This window comes from Cupressus sempervirens, chromosome 8 (genome assembly GCF_028749045.1).
Source record: "Cupressus sempervirens isolate cs-2001-9-10 chromosome 8, ASM2874904v1, whole genome shotgun sequence".
Classification (NCBI taxonomy): Eukaryota; Viridiplantae; Streptophyta; class Pinopsida; order Cupressales; family Cupressaceae; genus Cupressus; species Cupressus sempervirens.
Genome location: NC_143125.1, coordinates 111,885,342 through 111,903,161, shown reverse-complemented (window position 1 = coordinate 111,903,161; position 17,820 = coordinate 111,885,342). Strand labels below are relative to the sequence as shown.

Here is a 17,820-nt window from a genome sequence, read left to right as displayed (position 1 = left end):
TTTCTTGGATGTATGATTGGCATATACAGACTGCAAGAAAATTTACTCTCATTACATGAATGTTTGCATTTGTTGTTCGTGTAAATTTTGAATTGCTGCATATTGTTCAAAATGGATGTTTGTATAACAGCAGCATATTATGCATTAATAGGACTCTAGCATGCCTTGCAAGGAGAAGCATCATGGCAGCTGGTTATTGATAGCAATGTGAGAAGAGTACCCATGGTAAGTAGTACTTGACAGGAAAATTGCCAATTTCTTGGATGTATGATTGGCACATACAGACTGCAAGAAAATTTACTCTCATTACATGAATGTTTGCATTTGTTGTTGGTGCAAATTTTGAATTGCTGCAGATTGTTCAAAATGGATGTTTCTATAGCAGTAGCATATTATGCATTAATAGGAATCTACAAATTTACTCATAAACTCTTGAGATCCTTGTAAGGTGAGAGAGAAGCATCATGACACCTGGATATTGATAGCAATGCGAGAAGAGTACCCATGGTGAGTAGCACTCTACAAGAAAATTGCCGATTTGATGGATGTATGATTGGCACATACACACTGCAAGAAAATCTACTCTCATTACGTGAATGTTTGCATTTGTTGTTGATGCAAATTTTGAATTGTGAGACCCAAGTGCAACCATGTCTAAGCGATTGTGCTTTCATTGATTCACAAAATGTTTCTTTGCTGTTTTTATAATCGAAGGAGATAGAGGATCAGCTAATAGCCAAATGCCAAAACACCAATAGAGTGTAGGAGAAGAGGCGAAGGCATCAACAAAGTGCAGAAACAAATGTTAAGGTACCAATAGAATTCAATAGTTAAAGTTTTTGCATTGAAAGAGTGCAAGAGGAAGACAGAGGCACTGAAGAATGAAAACAGGGATTAGTTAGCAAGGTTGAAGGTGTCACACACCTAGACCAATTTTCACTTGTGGAGATGTGATGAAGTAAAGTGCACCTGATTTGATAAGCTAGAAGGTGAATTCCTATCATACTATTATGAATCTTTTGTAGGATGAAAATGTGTTTTAATAGGAGAGCTCTGATTCAAAAATTAATTATGGAAGTTATCAAACTCATCTTACTAAGTCACTGATATCATTAATGAACAGTTGGAGCAAGGCTACCTAGACTCATTTTTCCGCTTCTTTTGAATTTGAGCTTCTTGAATCATTTCAAAGCAATTATGTTCCATTCAGCTCTTTTCTTAATCCATTCATTTTGTAGAGATTGAGAGAATCTTGACTGGTAGTTCTCTAGGATGTAAAGGTACAATTACAGCAAGTTGTAAAAGCATTACAATGTTAGGACACTTTTAATATGCTGATCAGTGTCCTTGAAGTCCTTACATGTCAGTAAACTTGTAAATATCCAGAGGAGATAGTGGAAAGAGAAGGGAAGGCCTCACTGTGGAGTTTTCTCTGAGGATGGGTTCACTTAATTCTGTGTGCCAAGCAAGATATCTTTTAGTTTCTTTCTTTCTATTAAACAACTTGATATCTTTTGTCCTTAAGAGCAAAAAGGAAATGAATTTATTAATTTCAGATGAAATCGAAGAGGTATAATGCTCTTTGTTGTACCTTTTGTTCTTGTGAATAGAAAAGTTTTAAATTTAAAGCAACAGCATATATGGAGTATAAAAATCAAACGCCATGAATGAGCACGTTTAAGATTACATAATGAATATATGAGGTAGGGATGGCTATAAGAAGCAGAATGCATTTATTACGGCTCTATGTTGTCATTTCAGTAGCATAGACCTTGGAAAGAACACCTAGGTATAAATCTAAGCCCTATTGGTGATGCATCCATCCAAATATCTAGGTTGATCACAGGTCACGCTTGACGTAAACGGGTCAAATTTTTCATTTTTATCATCTAATTTATTCTAATTAGATGCCTTTATCTGATGATGTTTTTTCCCACTTGTGTAGTGCATATAAATGTAGAGTCTCTTCACCAGTTGTTTCTGGTGTCAATAACATACTTTGTCAAGTTTAATGCATTATCAGGTGCACTTGGTACCCACCCAAGTCCGTACTGCATTTATGTTTGTTCATTGCCTGTGGAGCAAATGCTATATGATTCTTAAAATGATTTCAAATTAAATGTTTTTTATACAGAAAAAGAGGCTTTGTCTGTATTCTTGTATAATACGTCTTCATGTGCAAAGTAAATCATGTGGTTTATTTTGTTTTAGAAGAGGAATGTTTACAGGATCCACTAGGGCTCAACAATATGGTTTAGAATAAGTTAATGTTTGTTTTCTTTTAACCTCTTTCAACAAATGCATTCTAGTGTGACTGAAATATTGCTGGACATCAACAGATTGCTTGTAAGCATAAAATAAATTTTTTATGTGCTTGATAAAAAGATGTATATGTGCTCAAACACTTGGAAATGTAATTGGTAACTATCCATTCATATCTAATTTATTATAGTCTCTGAGATTGAATTTTAGGTTTTGAGGAGTTAGTTCTCCTTTTTTTAAAGTATCATGTTCTTTTGTAGTCCTGTGTATCAATGAGAAAAAATACAAGAAGCATGGGTGGACGAGACACCATGTGACCTCATTTCAGAATAGTATTCATGCTTAATATTTTTCTATTGTTTGTTTGCAGTTCCATGGTCCCTGGCTCAAGGAATCCTTTGTGGGGAGAAGAATTTGATTTTTATGTGGAAGAACTTCCTGTACAGGTACCTATAATAATTTTCTTGCTTTGTAAAATGTAATATATGCTAACATAGGGCACATATTACGAATGTTTTGTAACAATTAATTTCTTTTATTCATTCATGACATCTTTTATATAATCAAAATGTGCTAAATATGTGAACATTTTAGGGTTTGTATAGATGATAACTCCACCCAATTAAAAGTTTGATCACATGGGAATGCTACAGTGTAAGCTGTTTGAACATTGAATTATTTTAGGGCATTCTTATTTGAGACGCTTGAGCACAAGGTTTTTGGCTCATGGTTTGTGTAATATTGCATTACTTTGTTCAAGCTTTTTTCTATTAAGAAGCATACAAGTAATGGTATGCACATCCATTGGCGCATGTTAATGTTCATGTATGGTCGAGGATCTTGTGGATGGCATGGAGTGGGATGTGTGATACATGTATGCTTTTGCATTGATCACTTGAGGAGTGTAATTAGGCTATTTAATGTTGCTAAAGAAAAGCTCTGTAACTGTAGAGTAATCTCATTCTTGAGATAACACATTGAGTTTGTGTTGCTGTGGAGGATCAGTTTTTTTCCCATGGTACACATACTGTCGTCTTTGTGTTTATGTATTGTTATATTTTTCCATTAAGGACTCTGTATACTACTCTACCATTGTTTCATTCATATAGATTATACAGAATTAGCATTTCTAGTTTAAATTTTTAATTTCTTAACACAGTCCTCATAGGGTTTGTGTGATATGATGTAAAACATACAACACAGTTTTTTATTCTTCATTGTATATTACAATTGTCTAGCTGCATACTTATTGTGTTTCATAAGGTTGTTAAGCACCATTCTGTGATTATTTGTAAAGATGTGAGATGAGAGAAAATGGCTTGAAAGACTTCACAAAGAGGAGGACCAAGATATATAGAATCAGAAAGTTACTATTACATCTACTACATTTATAGTACACCTGCCATTTCAAATGACAGAACAATACTCATTAAGAGCTGAAACAACGGTAACTACTCTAACCACCCTAATAAGTAACCTACACATAACTAACCAAGTATATTAAAGTGTGAATAAACTTTATGATTTCATATATTTTAAGACCCTGCTTAATAACTTTATTGGAAGGATTTGGAGGTTTGTTCATTAAATTTTGAGATTTGTAGAAGTGGGAGGGAATATTTGTACGGGCAAGCTTTATGACACTAGGTAATGAGATAGGTGTGCAGAAATAATATAGTAAATGTACACTACTGTAGTGTTATCAAATTGGCCCTCAGCTGATATGTCTCAATTGAGTCCTTGAAAGGGTCCCCTACACAATTTGATGGTAGACGGGAACCGAATAATAAACCAACCCCGCTAGGAACACTGGCATTATGCAAGGTGCAAAGTTTGGGACATCACAAATTTCTGGCATGGCCGTGTCATCACAGATATACCCATAATCAATTTAAAGCACATACATCAGATTTTGGAGAATGATCGACTAGATTCAACTTGTCTAATATTTGCTCGGGCAATTCATCATTTATTTCAATTTGCTGTTTAATCTAGTAGTATCAATGGTTCTATACCTTAATGTCTGCATATACATATTTTGTATTATGATAAATAGATAATCGTCTATTATTAGTTAATGGTAATCTATTGTATATATTTAGTTAGCTTAGTTAGCTGTAGTTTTTTTAGCTTTCTTTTAGCTAGAATAGAATGTTTCTATTCTTTACAATCGTTTCCCAAGGAAACGCCGTTCCATTTTTTGTATATAATGACCTTTCGGTCTTTGTTAATAACAAGCAATATATTCCAATTATTTCATAATATGGTATCAGAGTCACTTCAAATTTTCTAGAAAATTTTATAATTTTTTTGAAATTATTTGCTACGAATTTTTGAAATTATTTCTGAGATTTCTATAAAGCTTGTCTAAGGTTTTCTGTTTTTTCTTGAGAAATTATGACTGGATTTTTAATCCCAGTATTTGCAAATCATGACTGGATGTTTTTTGCAAATCAAAATGCGATTTTCTTTGGTCGTTTGCAAATTGCGTCTGAAACCTTCAAGGAGCTCGCGATATTTCTGCATTTTACAGTTATTTATAGGGTCAAGCAATAGATTTTGCAAGTTGTTTTTGCCCGCCAGATAACTACTCTACAAATTTGAAAAATGAAGGTCGTTTTTCATACTCGAAACTGGATCAATCCGTGCTTCGTTTTCCTTTGTTTGTGTGACCTCTGGGCATTGTTTTTTCAAAGTTTATAAACGTTCTTCCCCCTCCATACTATCGTGCCCTCCTTCCAACATTGGTCGTCAATTCAAACTACCATTTTTTGATAGTTTTTGTAACCTTTTTGCCCAGAACCACCATTGTTTTGCAGGTAAGTAGGGTTTTCTTCAAAACCCTAAATTTTGAGCTCATAATTTTTTTTTTAAATTTTAGATTCTTGGTGGGTTTTTCAAGAGCTACATTGGGTTTTTGTTAGATTTTTCTGGGTCCCTCAATTTTTGTGCCTCAAATTTTGAGCCAGCAGATCTAAAAATCGACAACATTTTCTTTCTGGGTTATTTTGAGCTCTCTTTTGGGTCATCCTCCAAAATTTCTGGGTCTTTCGTTTTTGTGCCTCAAAACTCCGCTTAGTGTGGTGGCGATCAACGTACATCTTATGGTCATTCTGAGCCTATAGCATATTCTCTCGAAGAGACCTGCGGATGTCCTGCTGATCCTGTATCCAATCTCTAGCTAACGGTGCTTTGCTGTCTTGTAAGGCCAGATCTACAAATGATAGAGGTTCATTGCCATAAAGAGCTCGAAATGGTGTCATTCGGATGGACATGTGGTAGGAGTTGTAGTAGTACTCCCCTAAATATAACCATTTAACGCAAGTTCTCTGTTGTCCAGCTATAAAGCTTTGGAGATAACTCTCCACCCACTTGTTTACTATCTCAGTTTGCCTGTCCATTTGTGGGTGGTAACTCGTGCTGGGTGTCAGTTCCATACCTGTCAATCTGAATAGTTCCTGCCAAAAAGTGCTGAGAAATCTGCTATCCTTGTCGCTCACAATGGGCCGAGGAAGAACATGTAGACGAAAAAGCTCTTGAAAAAACAACTCGGCTATTTGAGAGGCCGACCAATCCGCTGCTATAGCATAGAAATGAGCAAACTTAGTCAATCTATCCACAACCACAAAAATGGAATCTTTGCCCTGCACTCTCGGCAATCCTGTAATGAAGTCCATGGAGATACTCTCCCATTTTTGTGTTGGAATAGGGAGTGGCTGTAATAATTCGGTTGGGAACTTGTGCTCCGACTTCTTCTGCTGACAAGTCTGGCATTCTTTGACATGTTGTAGGACATCGTCCTTGAGGCCCTTCCATGAAAACCTTTCTCTGATCTGCTTATAGGTTTTGAAGAAACCTGGGTGTCTGGCTTATGGTGCATCATGAAGAGTCTCCATAATCTTTCCCTTGAGCTTAGTCTCTGGCACAAGATAGATCCTATCCTTATAAAAAATCACATCATTGATTACCTTATACTTGCTATACTAGAGCTGCCCATCCATGATCTGACAAGTTTAAGTATTCTTAGAATACTCAACCAGTAATTGGGACTTCCAATCTGCTGATATCTTTGAAATGACACAACACTCTACTACAAAAGGTCTCCTTGAAAGCGCATCAACAACTATATTGTTCTTACCCTTGACATACTCGATGTCAAAATCATAGGTCTGAATCTTGCTGACCCACTTTTGCTGTCTTTCATTGAGATCCTTCTGTTCTAAGAAATATTGCAAGTTGTTGTAGTCCGTCATAACTGTGAATTTGCCACCCACCAAGTACTGTCTAAACTTAGTAATGGCATGCATAATGGCTAGCTTCTCCTTGTCATAGGTGGAGTACAATCTCTCACTGTTCTTTGAGCTTCCGACTCTCATAAGCTATCGGATGCCTATCCTGCATCAGAACTGTGCCAATTCCACTCCCTGAAGCATTACACTCTAGGACAAAAGGGCGATAGAATTTGAGAAGTGCTAGAATTGGGCATGTGCTCATCACTTTCTTGAGCTTATCAAAGGTCACCTCTGCATCATTTGTTCATGTGAATGCCCCTTTCGGTGTGAGATCGAGGAGGGAAGTTACTCTCTGGGAGAGGCCTCTAGCAAACCTCTTGTAATAAGAGCAAAGACCAAGGAAGCCTCTCAAATCTGATACATTCTTTGGAGGCGGCCAATTAGGGATTGCTTGTATCTTTTCCTGGTCTACCTTCATCCCATCTGCACCAATCACGTGTCCAAGGTAAAGAATCTTAGTCAATCCAAACTTACACTTTGATTCCTTTGCAAACAATGAATGCTCTTCCATAATGCTAAGAAGGAGTTGCAAATGCTCCTCCCGAGTTCTGATGAAAACCAAGATATCATCAAAGAATACCAACAAGCTCTTGCGCAAGTGTTTTCCCAAAAATATGGTTTATACATGACTGAAATGTGGTTGGCGCATTAATGAGCCCAAATGGCATAACTAAGAACTCATAGTGTCTGTAGTGGCATCGAAAAATTGTCTTATGCACATCCTCCTCATGAGCCTATATTTGATGGCATCAAGATCTAAGATCTATCTTCGAAAAATAGACTGCCCCATGTAGTTCGTCTAATGACTCATTAATGCAAGGAATGGGGTGCCTATTCTTTATGGTCCTCTTGTTGATTGCTCAGTAATCAATACACATGCGAAGAGTACCATCCTTCTTCACCAAAACTACTAAAGAAGCAAAAGGGCTGGAGCTGGTCTGATGTGTCCCATGTCTAAGAGTTACTTAATCATCCTTTCTATTTCCTCTTTATAGTGCCTGGGGTGACGATAAAGAGTGGTAATGACGGGTTTGGCACCCTCTTCTAACTCAATGATATGATCAAACCCTCTATTTGGGGGAATGCCTTGGGGTCTGTCTTCAAAAACCCTCTTGTGCTTGTCAAGCACTAGCTGAATGTCAACATGAAGCTGCTATCTTGAACCTAATGTATCCTTAGAGGAAATGAAACAGTGCGCTACCCACTCTATGTCATCATGCCTCATAATAGCCTACAGTTTGTCAGATTCTAGCTGCATCTTACCATGATCAATTGTGTACTTGTGAACTGTTTGTAACCACTGCCGACCCAACATGGCATCTAACCTGTCCAAGTCAACTACATAAAAATTTGCATCTGAATGAGAGTCATCAAAGTGAATCGAGAGCCCTGACACCTTTGCTATGCACCTTAATCTATCACCTCCTACTACCCTAACTTCGAACTTGGGTATATCATCAACTTGTAACCTTCTCTTTGATACCCAACGTGCGCTTATGAAATTATGTGATGCACTTGTATCTAAAAGGCACACAATACATTGCCCTCTAACTACACCCTTCAAGCGAAAGGGGTGACTCGTGGGATTGCTAGAAAGGGAAGCTATGATAGGAGACTATTTTGGAGTGGGTTCCTTCTTCCTCTCTTGAGGAGGATGCGCCTCACTTTCTTCCTTTTCGCTATCATCAACATCGCTACCTCCTTGCTACTCATCCTCCTCTTCCGAAAAGACTTCGACATAATGTATTTTCCCCTTGCCTAGGCACTTGTGATCTGGTGTCCATGGCTCCCTACAAGTGAAGCATAGCTTCTTCCTCCTCAAATCATTCCGTGTTTCAAAGTCCAGCCTTGGGGGGAAAGTTTTTTGCTGATTCTTGTTCTTCTGGAATGAAGTGGACCCCTTATAAGTTTTCTTAGGAGGTTGTTGTATCGAAGAAGGTGAGTCTAGATCATGTGCAATCTTAATAGCATCATCCAATGAGTTTGGTTTAAGGACCTTGACCAAACCTCTGACTCTGTCCTGTAAGCCCTTAGTGAACAACATTACCTTATGTTGATCTGTCATATCTGTAACCATAACAGAGATTTGTTGAAACTCATCGATGAAGTCATCTAGAGATCACCTTCATTGATAGATGAAAGTACACATGTCTAAGTTAAAAGAACCTTAACTTGAAATAGGGCATAGAGAACAGAGAGAACAGGCATTTTCCTTAGAAAATTATTTCACTAGTTAAACCGTAAGCAAGAGATCAATAAACAAGCTTCTCCAAGCGGTGGTAGAGATTAATAAATGCTTAAAATTGTTTACCGCATAGATTGAATGATTAATGCACACAGACAATGAACAAGAACAACAACAACAGTACTTCCTTTATTATTCGGATATGCCAAGAGATTACATAATGCTTATGATGAATACAGTGCTCCCAAAGGGGGTATATATACTTACTGAAGGGCCTTTCAGAAGGTTCCCGAAGGAATCCGTCCGCCACATAGCAAATAATTCATACTAACCCACCCGTCAGCTCATTTACAATTATTCACTGACTACATCATCCCCCCTAAAAAAGAACAGTCGTCTCCGGATGACAATACAACAAAATTGCACAACTAATGACATCAAACTAGAAATCAAGATACTAGGCAGGGGGGCGGGTTTGTGCTCTCAAACCGCTTAGCTTAGCTTGAAGTTTGTAGACCTGCTCCTTCCGAACCTTCAACTTGGCCTTCGCTTCCATCTGAAGCTCCAGCGCTAACTGCATCATCGCTCCAACTTCTCCCATCTCTTTCTCCTTTTCTGCTGCCAACTGCCCCTTCTTTGTTGCCAATTGACTTTGTCTGACTAACAGGGCTTCCCTCTCGGATCGCTAGGCCGCCCTCTTAGATTGCTAGGCTGCCCTCTCTGAAGCCAACCTGGCAGCAGACTCTTCGCGAGCTCTCTCAGCTTCTACCTGATCTGCCTGACTCCTCCAAAGAGTGTAGTACGCCTCCCTGCGCAACTTCTATTTACCGCATAGATCAGCTTCACGCCCAACACCTACTCCAAGTGCCTCACAGCGCATCACCCCTCTCGAAAGACTTGCTCCGTTGATCTTTCCACCTCTGACACACTATGTCTACCACAATTCCAGGTCTCATCAATTGGTCACACTTCGCACGACTGATAACCATAGCGACTGGGGGTCTAGGGGGCAACGCCCCCAACGGGGTCGGGGGGCACCAAATTAGCACTTCGAAACCCATACAAAACTGCATGGAACACACTATTTCTGTTATTTTCTTTTGATCCCACACTCTTTCTAGCAACTGCTTATGTTTTCCCTTCCCTTTGGCATTATGCGTTACTCATTCCGAACTGTTTCAATCTGTCATCTTTTTTATTTATTAATAGATTCTGATAATGTCTACTTAGTTGCCCGTAACTTTCCCGAAAATATCCCTTCAGTTTAAAGTGCCATATTCACCTTTTGCTTTAAGATGCATCAAGAGGAGGAAAATTCATTCCACGGGATTTAAACACCGACCGTCGAACTCAAACAGAGCTCCGCAGAAGCATAGTGTAACCCGCGGAAATAGAGACACGCTGTGGAAGAGAAGCAAGCTGCGGTTATAAAGATAACTCGTGAGCATATAGAAGACCATCCGCGGAAATGAATGAATAAGGCGTGGCAAAAACAAAGGGTAACTCGTACTGCAAAGTCCGCGGAAGAGAGAGGCAGCCACCGTGGAAGAATAGAATGCCATCACGAAAAAGAGGAAATGGTGCACACGGAAAGAAGAGGTCCAAGCCGCAGAGAGAATAAGATAACCTAACGCCTCAGCCACCTATCCGCGGAAAAACAAGATAACCTGCGGGGAAGCAGTTAACTCAGCGGGAAAACTCCACCACGGGTCTCGCTCGTGGGAAGACATAAAGTATGCTTGGAGCGACGAAGAAAATGTCCGTGGGAAAAGGATAACACCTCCGCGGGAGAAGGAAAGATACACATCCGCGGGAGAAGAGATATCATCTGCAGGAGAAGAGAAGATTAGTTCGCGGGAAACAAGGTCCGCCAACCTGCATAAACAATACTATCCGTGGAGATAGAAGCATCCACGGGAGAATAGAAGGCATCCGTGGGGGAACTAAAGACATCCGCTGAACAAAAATAAGGCAACCGCGGGAAACAAGAAATATCCGCGGGAACAGGCACTTAACTTTTTTTTTTCTTTTTTCCACTTTTTTCTCTTTTTTTTTTTTTTGAAAAATAAAGTACAACTCAACTTTTCCTCTAGACTTTGCCATCCTGTGACGATGAGGGAGTCATTCGGACTTGGCCATTTTGCGACGACGATGAAATCTTCCTGGCATAGCCCATCTTCAGCTTCAACCCATTCACTGCCTGCGACACTTCTTGTCTGTCTAAAGTCCACAATTTTATTGCTCTATTGTCGCCTACCTCGCGGATCTGGTATGGCCCGACCCACCTGACCATAAACTTTCCTAGTTTATTTCATCCGTCATACTTCAACGCCAACTGCCCCAGTTGAAACCTGTTCAGTTCTAGGTGCTTATCACGCCGCGCTTTGTGTCTATTCTGTGTCACCTCCATAGCCCATTGTGCCTGCAATTTCATCGGCTGCCATCCGTTGCCATCAATAACTGTATTCTTGATTTTAGAACCTTCACACTGTATTGATGAAGTTTTTATTAAGCTTGTTCTCTTTGTTTCCTGTGTAGACTGTACAATGTGTTTTCCTTGCTGCCGGCACCCTTCTAATATAGCAGTGGTTCGTTGTTACATTTTCTTTTTGCGTAGTCATATGGTGGGATCTTTCCTTTTTTTGGGTTTGTACTGTATGTTCTTCTCCTCAGTAACTGCCTTTAATTCTTCCACTTCTCTGTATTCCTTCAGACATTCATTTTCCTCTTCTTTCTCACCTTCGTCCACCCTTAACATATTACAGCTCGGAAAGAGTTCGTAGTCCTCTATCTACCAGTTGTAAAGATCGTTGACAGAATCCAAATCGTCGTCTGTTGATCCTCCTTCCAACCGCAGGACTCCCTTCTGATCTGGTTCCATATGTTGCCTCCCTTCATCTTCTTCTTCAGAATTTGATGACAGAGCTTCTTCCCCCACCATTTGGGTGTGTAGATCAATCACGAATTTCCACCCTTTGCTTTCAAGTGACAGAGTGTTTTTCTTCCAATAATGTTTAACTTTGGCTTGAATTAGCCATCCACGGCCCAGAATGGCATCGTATCCTTTTCTCTTTAGTGGGATCACGACAAAGTCATGCAGAAACGATTGTATGCCAATTGTCATCGGTTGTGCCATCAGGACGCCGAGAGGTTTAACGCCATGTTGGTCCGCTGTCAACAACTGGAATGTAGGTGGCCACAACGTCGGTTGTCCTAACCTCTTCTAGGTATCCACGGGTAAGACATTCACGCTAGACCCTCCGTCAACAATTGTGTCCGTCAACACACTTCCGAGAATCCCCATCTTGGCGACTGCCAGATGCCATCCGGATGTGAGGGCTAACAACATTAGGTCTTCTCCACCGGCGGCAATTTCTTTCCCTCTTCCTGGTTCTCCTAGTAACTTGGTAGTTGGCCCGATATTTGTGAGTGCCGATCGGAGCTGAGGCATTGTGAGCAACAGATCGCTTATTTTGACGAGTACCTCAGTTTGCAGTATTTGTTGTATGATGTTCTGGTCTGCTCCATTCCTTGCTGAGGTGCCAGTGGTATCCTTCAACTGAGATGTCTCAACCTGTGTTGCCTTCTCAATTTCGTTCCGTACTTCCTCCAACCTCTTCTTTTCTTTTGCAGGGTTGGGGTATAGTTTTGCTTCTTTCCGTGTGATTGCCAGTACCTCCTCTTCGTCTGTCCCGACAGTGATCAGATTCAAACTTGCATTTTGAAAGCGATATTCTAGAACATGATGGCCTTGGAATCTTCAGATCTTCTTGGAATTAAACTCATCCCAATAATGATCAAATCTTCTCCTTCAATGCTTACGACACATTCATACAGGTGAAATGGAATAAATAAAAAGCAACACCGACTCTCTAGAAAGTACAACCAATGTATCCTCAAACATCTTTTGTGGCATATTGTCAAACAATTCATCGCTAAACAACATTGTAATATCCCTAACCGGATATTTTCCCTAATTTTTCTTAAAATGGAACACCAAAATTGAAACAACAGATTTGCATGCAATTCTCTTTCAATTAATCGACAGTAATACAAATTGACAACAGAAAATATAGTGTTCCACAGTGAATATTACACTACAATCTTCAACAAAATCATAATCAAATCCAATCATAGATACAATGACTACAACAAGATTGGATAATAGAGAAGATGAACTTGGAATATTTTGGGTGGATATTTTGCAACTGACCCATAAATCATATTGTGGAATTTTGCTCTACCCCATTAGTGGGCAAAACTGGCATCCAACATAAGCTGTTATTGCTCCAACAGATGCCTTCAACAACTAGGCTATCTTTCTATGGTCTATCAATGTCTTCCTCTAGATCATCACCTTCATTGATAGATGAAAGTACACATGTCTAAGTTAAAAGAATCTTAACTGTAAATAGGGTATAGAGAAGAGAGAGAACAGGCATTTTCCTTGGAAAATTATTTCACTAGTTAAACCGTAAGCAAGAGATCAATAAACAAGCTTTTCCAAACGGTGGTAGAGATTAATAAATGCTTAAAATGTTGTTAGACAGCAAGAGATCAATTAACAAGTTGGATGCAAAACCACATAAACATTATCACAAGACTATAGATAGAACAATAGATATATACATTGATTTGGAATGTCCTCAAGATAGCTACTGTAGGCATGTACAAAGAATGCTTTATGAATTCAAAACTTTTGGATCTTTCTTGCTGAATCTATTTGTGCATGTTTTGCAATCTTTCATTGAAATGACCTTCTTGTAAGGCATTGTATCAAACATTTCATGTGCCTACAATACCACATATTACATGCATTCCTACCTTGTGAGAGAGAGCGGGACGATTCTTCTTGCTATTGGAATTCTGCTGAATGTACATTGGAACAAAGACTAATGGCAAAAAAGAATTAAAAAATCATCTTATCACATTCAAACTTGCATTTTGAAAGTGATATTCTAGAACATGATGGCCTTGGAATCTTCAGATCTTCTTGGAATTAAACTCATCCCAATAATGATCAAATCTTCTCCTTCAATTCTTATGACACATTCATACAGGTGAAATAGAATAAATAGAAAGCAACATCGACTCTCCAAAAAGTACAACCAATGTATCCTCAAACATCTTTTGTGGCATATTGTCAAACAAGTCATCACCAAACAACATTGTAATATCCCTAACCGGATATTTTTCCTAATTTTTCTTAAAATGGAACACCAAAATTGAAACAACAGATTTGCATGCAATTCTCTTTCAATTAATCAATAGTAATTCAAATTGACAACAGAAAACATAGTGTTCCACGGTGAATATTACACTACAATCTTCAGCAAAATCATAATCAAATCCAATCATAGATACAATGACTACAACAAGATTGGATAATAGAAAAGATGAACTTGGAATATGTTGGGTGGATATTTTGCAACTGACAGTTTTGGGTAAAATCCTGTCACAAAATAGGATGACCAGCCACAACGTGTGTTACAAAGTCTCTCCTACCTTAAAGGGAAGGCTCTTCCTTCTCACCGTTCCTTGCATCAACTCAAGGTAAGCAAGAAGTTGAGAGATTTGAAAGGGTATTTTCCTCTTAGCTTTCAGGAAAGAATCCACTTATTCTTTCTTATCATTGTTACCATGTTCATCAAGAATTTGACGTACCATTTGTTCCAAGTCGCTTCTGATTCTAGTTTCTATTGCCTGACATCTTCTAAGTTTGCTTGCAACTTTGTTACAAGCTTTCTTAGTGTCTCTTTTTTATAACCCATGAGTTCACGACATCTATAGAACATTTCACAAGATGGAAGAACATCACATGTGACCATGGCATCTAGATCAAATTTGGCAATCGCATCCCAATTGTTAATAATTTCTTTCAAAATGTTAGCCTCTTGAGTCAAAGATGCAACCAAATCGTGCACCATTTCTTCCACACTTTTGATTTGTCCACGGACTTTGGCCGCATCTGCAATTGCCTGTACTCCTTAAGAAATGACTTCTTCCATCCAAGACTTTGCAGCTTGTCATTTGTTAGTTATCTTCTCAATATTCATAGTCTCTAGATGCTCATAAGAAACTATGGGTTCTACAAGAAACTTTTCACACAAGGCAATTTTATGTCCACAAGACATTCCTTTTTTAACTGAAAATTCTAGTTCGGTGTTTTATATGTAACTATAAAATTGGTTCTATCCTCTTTAAGAGCAACATCTTAGGTTTTACTTTTCCATTTTTATTCCTTTTTAAGATTTTAATAATGATTTTAATTGGAGACCAAGAACATTGAAATATAAAACTGGTCCTATCCTCTTTAGGAGCTACACCTTATTCATTTTGTTTCTTTTAGATTTTGATTATGAATTTAATTTGAGACTGGGAATTAACAGAGCATGTTATATTCTGTTTTAGTATTTCATGGTAACATTTCAATTTTTGAAATTTTTTATTGTAAACTTTTAATGAATGACTGGTATCACCAATGAAAGTGGAGTTATAATTATTACCTTTCTTGGGCGCTAAATACAATTCAGTTTGATATAACCTTTTTGCCTGTTTCTTTAGGTCAATGTAACAATTTATGATTGGGATATAGTTGGGAAAAGTACAGTGCTTGGATCAGTAGCACTTACAATTAAAGAGGAAGGTCATACAGAACCAATTTGGCACACATTAGACAGTTCTTCTGGACAGGTAACTGTTCGAAATGCCTCTCATGTACTCTAGATACAGTTATTTTAATTCTGTGTTTTGGATTTTTTTTGCATGTCTTTAGATTTGATATCTCTTCTTTGTGTTGATGAAGTTTTCATAACGTTTATTTATCAGGTTTGCTTGGGAACAAATACCAAGCGTTTTGGAGTTAGTTCCTCTGGGTAATAACTCACTACTATCATTGAAAGTTTTGTGTATTTTTGTTATTTTTGAATTATAAAAGCTCTTGGTAGTTTACCCCCCTACTGTATGCGTTTATCTGAAACTATGACTTCAGCTATCTTTGTTCATTCTTAATGAATTGTCTTTGTTTAATTTGTATTATCCTTTGAAATATGTAAATTTTAAGATTTAAATCTCGTCATGGATTTTGTTAGATTGCATCAGATGGTATGTGGATTCTGCACTATAGGGTTTAAAACAAACTGTCTAACTTAAAGTTTGATCATACCTGTTGTTCAGAGTGCACTGGCCTGAGATGATAATCGATTGTGATATTCAATATTGAACAAAGAAGATGAATAGTGCTTAGATAATAGATTACGGAAAATCTTTCCATAATGGAAATGATTGCGAACTAAAGATAGAAGAGAAAGTTACTAAAACTAACTAAAGACTTACATAATAGATAGTTACTAATAACTGCTTGACTGACTTAAAAGAAAGTTACTCACATGACCATTATACTAACTATGAAATGATAATTAATTGTGATATTTAATATTAAACAAAGGAGATAAGAGAAGATAAGATAATGTTATTATTGTCAAACAAGAGACCAACTAAAGTGTCTAAGGGATTGGAACATATAACAGGGATGAAGAGCGACCCCGCGGGAGCACCATACAATGTCTGAGAAAGAACGAACTAGAAAGCAAAGAAAGGAAACAACCAACAAATGAGAGGACTAAATATCCTTTCACAAAAGATCTTTCCATAATAGAAATGATTGTAAACAAAAGACAAGAGAAAGTTACCAAAACTAGCTTACAAAATAGGAATATTCGATATCAAACAAAGGAGAGGAACACACTTTATATAGGAGATCACAAAAGATCTTTCCATAACAGAAATGATTGAGCACTAAAGACATAAGAGAAAGTTACTAAAACTAACTTATGAATAGAAAGTCCTAACTGATTGACTTGAAAGAAAGTTATTTACATGACCATTATACCAGATAAAACCTAGGTTACCTCAAGATTCTAGGATGGGTGATTGGGTTTCGGGAGAAATTTTATTTTTTGCCTTTATAGGGGATGAAGGGGATGACTTAGGGGGGAACTATGTACAAAATAGGAACTATTACAAGGTAATTGGTAAATACTTGCTTATTAATAACAGAGACCGAAAGGTCAATTTATACAAAAGGAAGAGACGATGTTTCCTTAGGAAACGATCGTAAAGAATAGAAACATTTTATTCCAGAGAAAGCAAAAAACGAAAGCAAACTAAAGCTAAAGATATTTACAAGATAACCATTAACTAATAATAGACGTCTTATCTATTATTGTAATAGGAACAACTTTAAATATATATGAAATTTTATTCATAAAAAATATTCATATGAAAACATGGATAAAGCATGCATACATGTATTTAGAACATAAACATAATGTTTGTGTTAAATAGTTTAAATTGAGAGTTCACATGAGAGTCAAAGTCAAACAAATTATCAATTCTCAAACATTAATAGTATGGGACAGTCAGGAGGCAAGTTGTTGAGGTTTAAGGATTGTTTTCTACAAATGTAATAACATTGCCATTTTTATCGGTGTGTCCCAATTGCAGATTTGAATGATATATAAATATTTTATCAGTGTGTTTCTTTGATAATTTATAAATTAATATATAATTAAACAATATTAATATAACATGTATATATATATACATATACATACATACATACATATGTGCTTGTCTAATTTATGATTAATCAATGACCATAGAGGAATTATCTCTAGGTCAATTCAATTCGACAGAAGCTACAACCTTAACACTCCCTCTTAGCTAGGGAGGATTGTTACAGAACACATTATGCTCTCAAGCATATGGAGAGATATCATCTCAATATGATATTCCTGGAATGGCATATTGAAGGATATTAACATATATCCATCAACTTAGATGTTATCTTTCAATATATTCCGAATTATGATTCAACAAGAAATATGATATTTATGATAACCATCATACTTATATTCTTTTGGTATGTGCACTGGCATCAAATCCATGGTGCCTACCAAAAGAATATGTTACATCTTAGAAAGATATAATTTATTTGATCTCCAACACTCCGAGACAACAACTGAATGTTGTCTATCAAATAACAGAGCAAGAACACAAGAACAAAAAATATAGTATGAT

The 17,820-nt window shown here is 37.4% G+C and overlaps 1 protein-coding gene across 6 annotated transcripts in view; it reads left to right on the top strand.

Moving 5' to 3' along the window:
* The window catches only part of LOC149541831 (BAG-associated GRAM protein 1-like), a 257,279-nt gene that overhangs the window by 51,939 nt on the left and 187,520 nt on the right, over nt 1-17,820 (top strand). For all 6 annotated transcript variants that reach the window (XM_089796903.1, XM_089796905.1, XM_089796904.1 and 3 more), the window contains 3 exons: nt 2,633-2,708; nt 15,304-15,432; nt 15,568-15,614. In XM_089796903.1, coding sequence (XP_089653029.1) covers nt 2,633-2,708; nt 15,304-15,432; nt 15,568-15,614 — 252 coding nt within the window. The remainder of the gene's footprint in view (nt 1-2,632; nt 2,709-15,303; nt 15,433-15,567; nt 15,615-17,820) is intronic.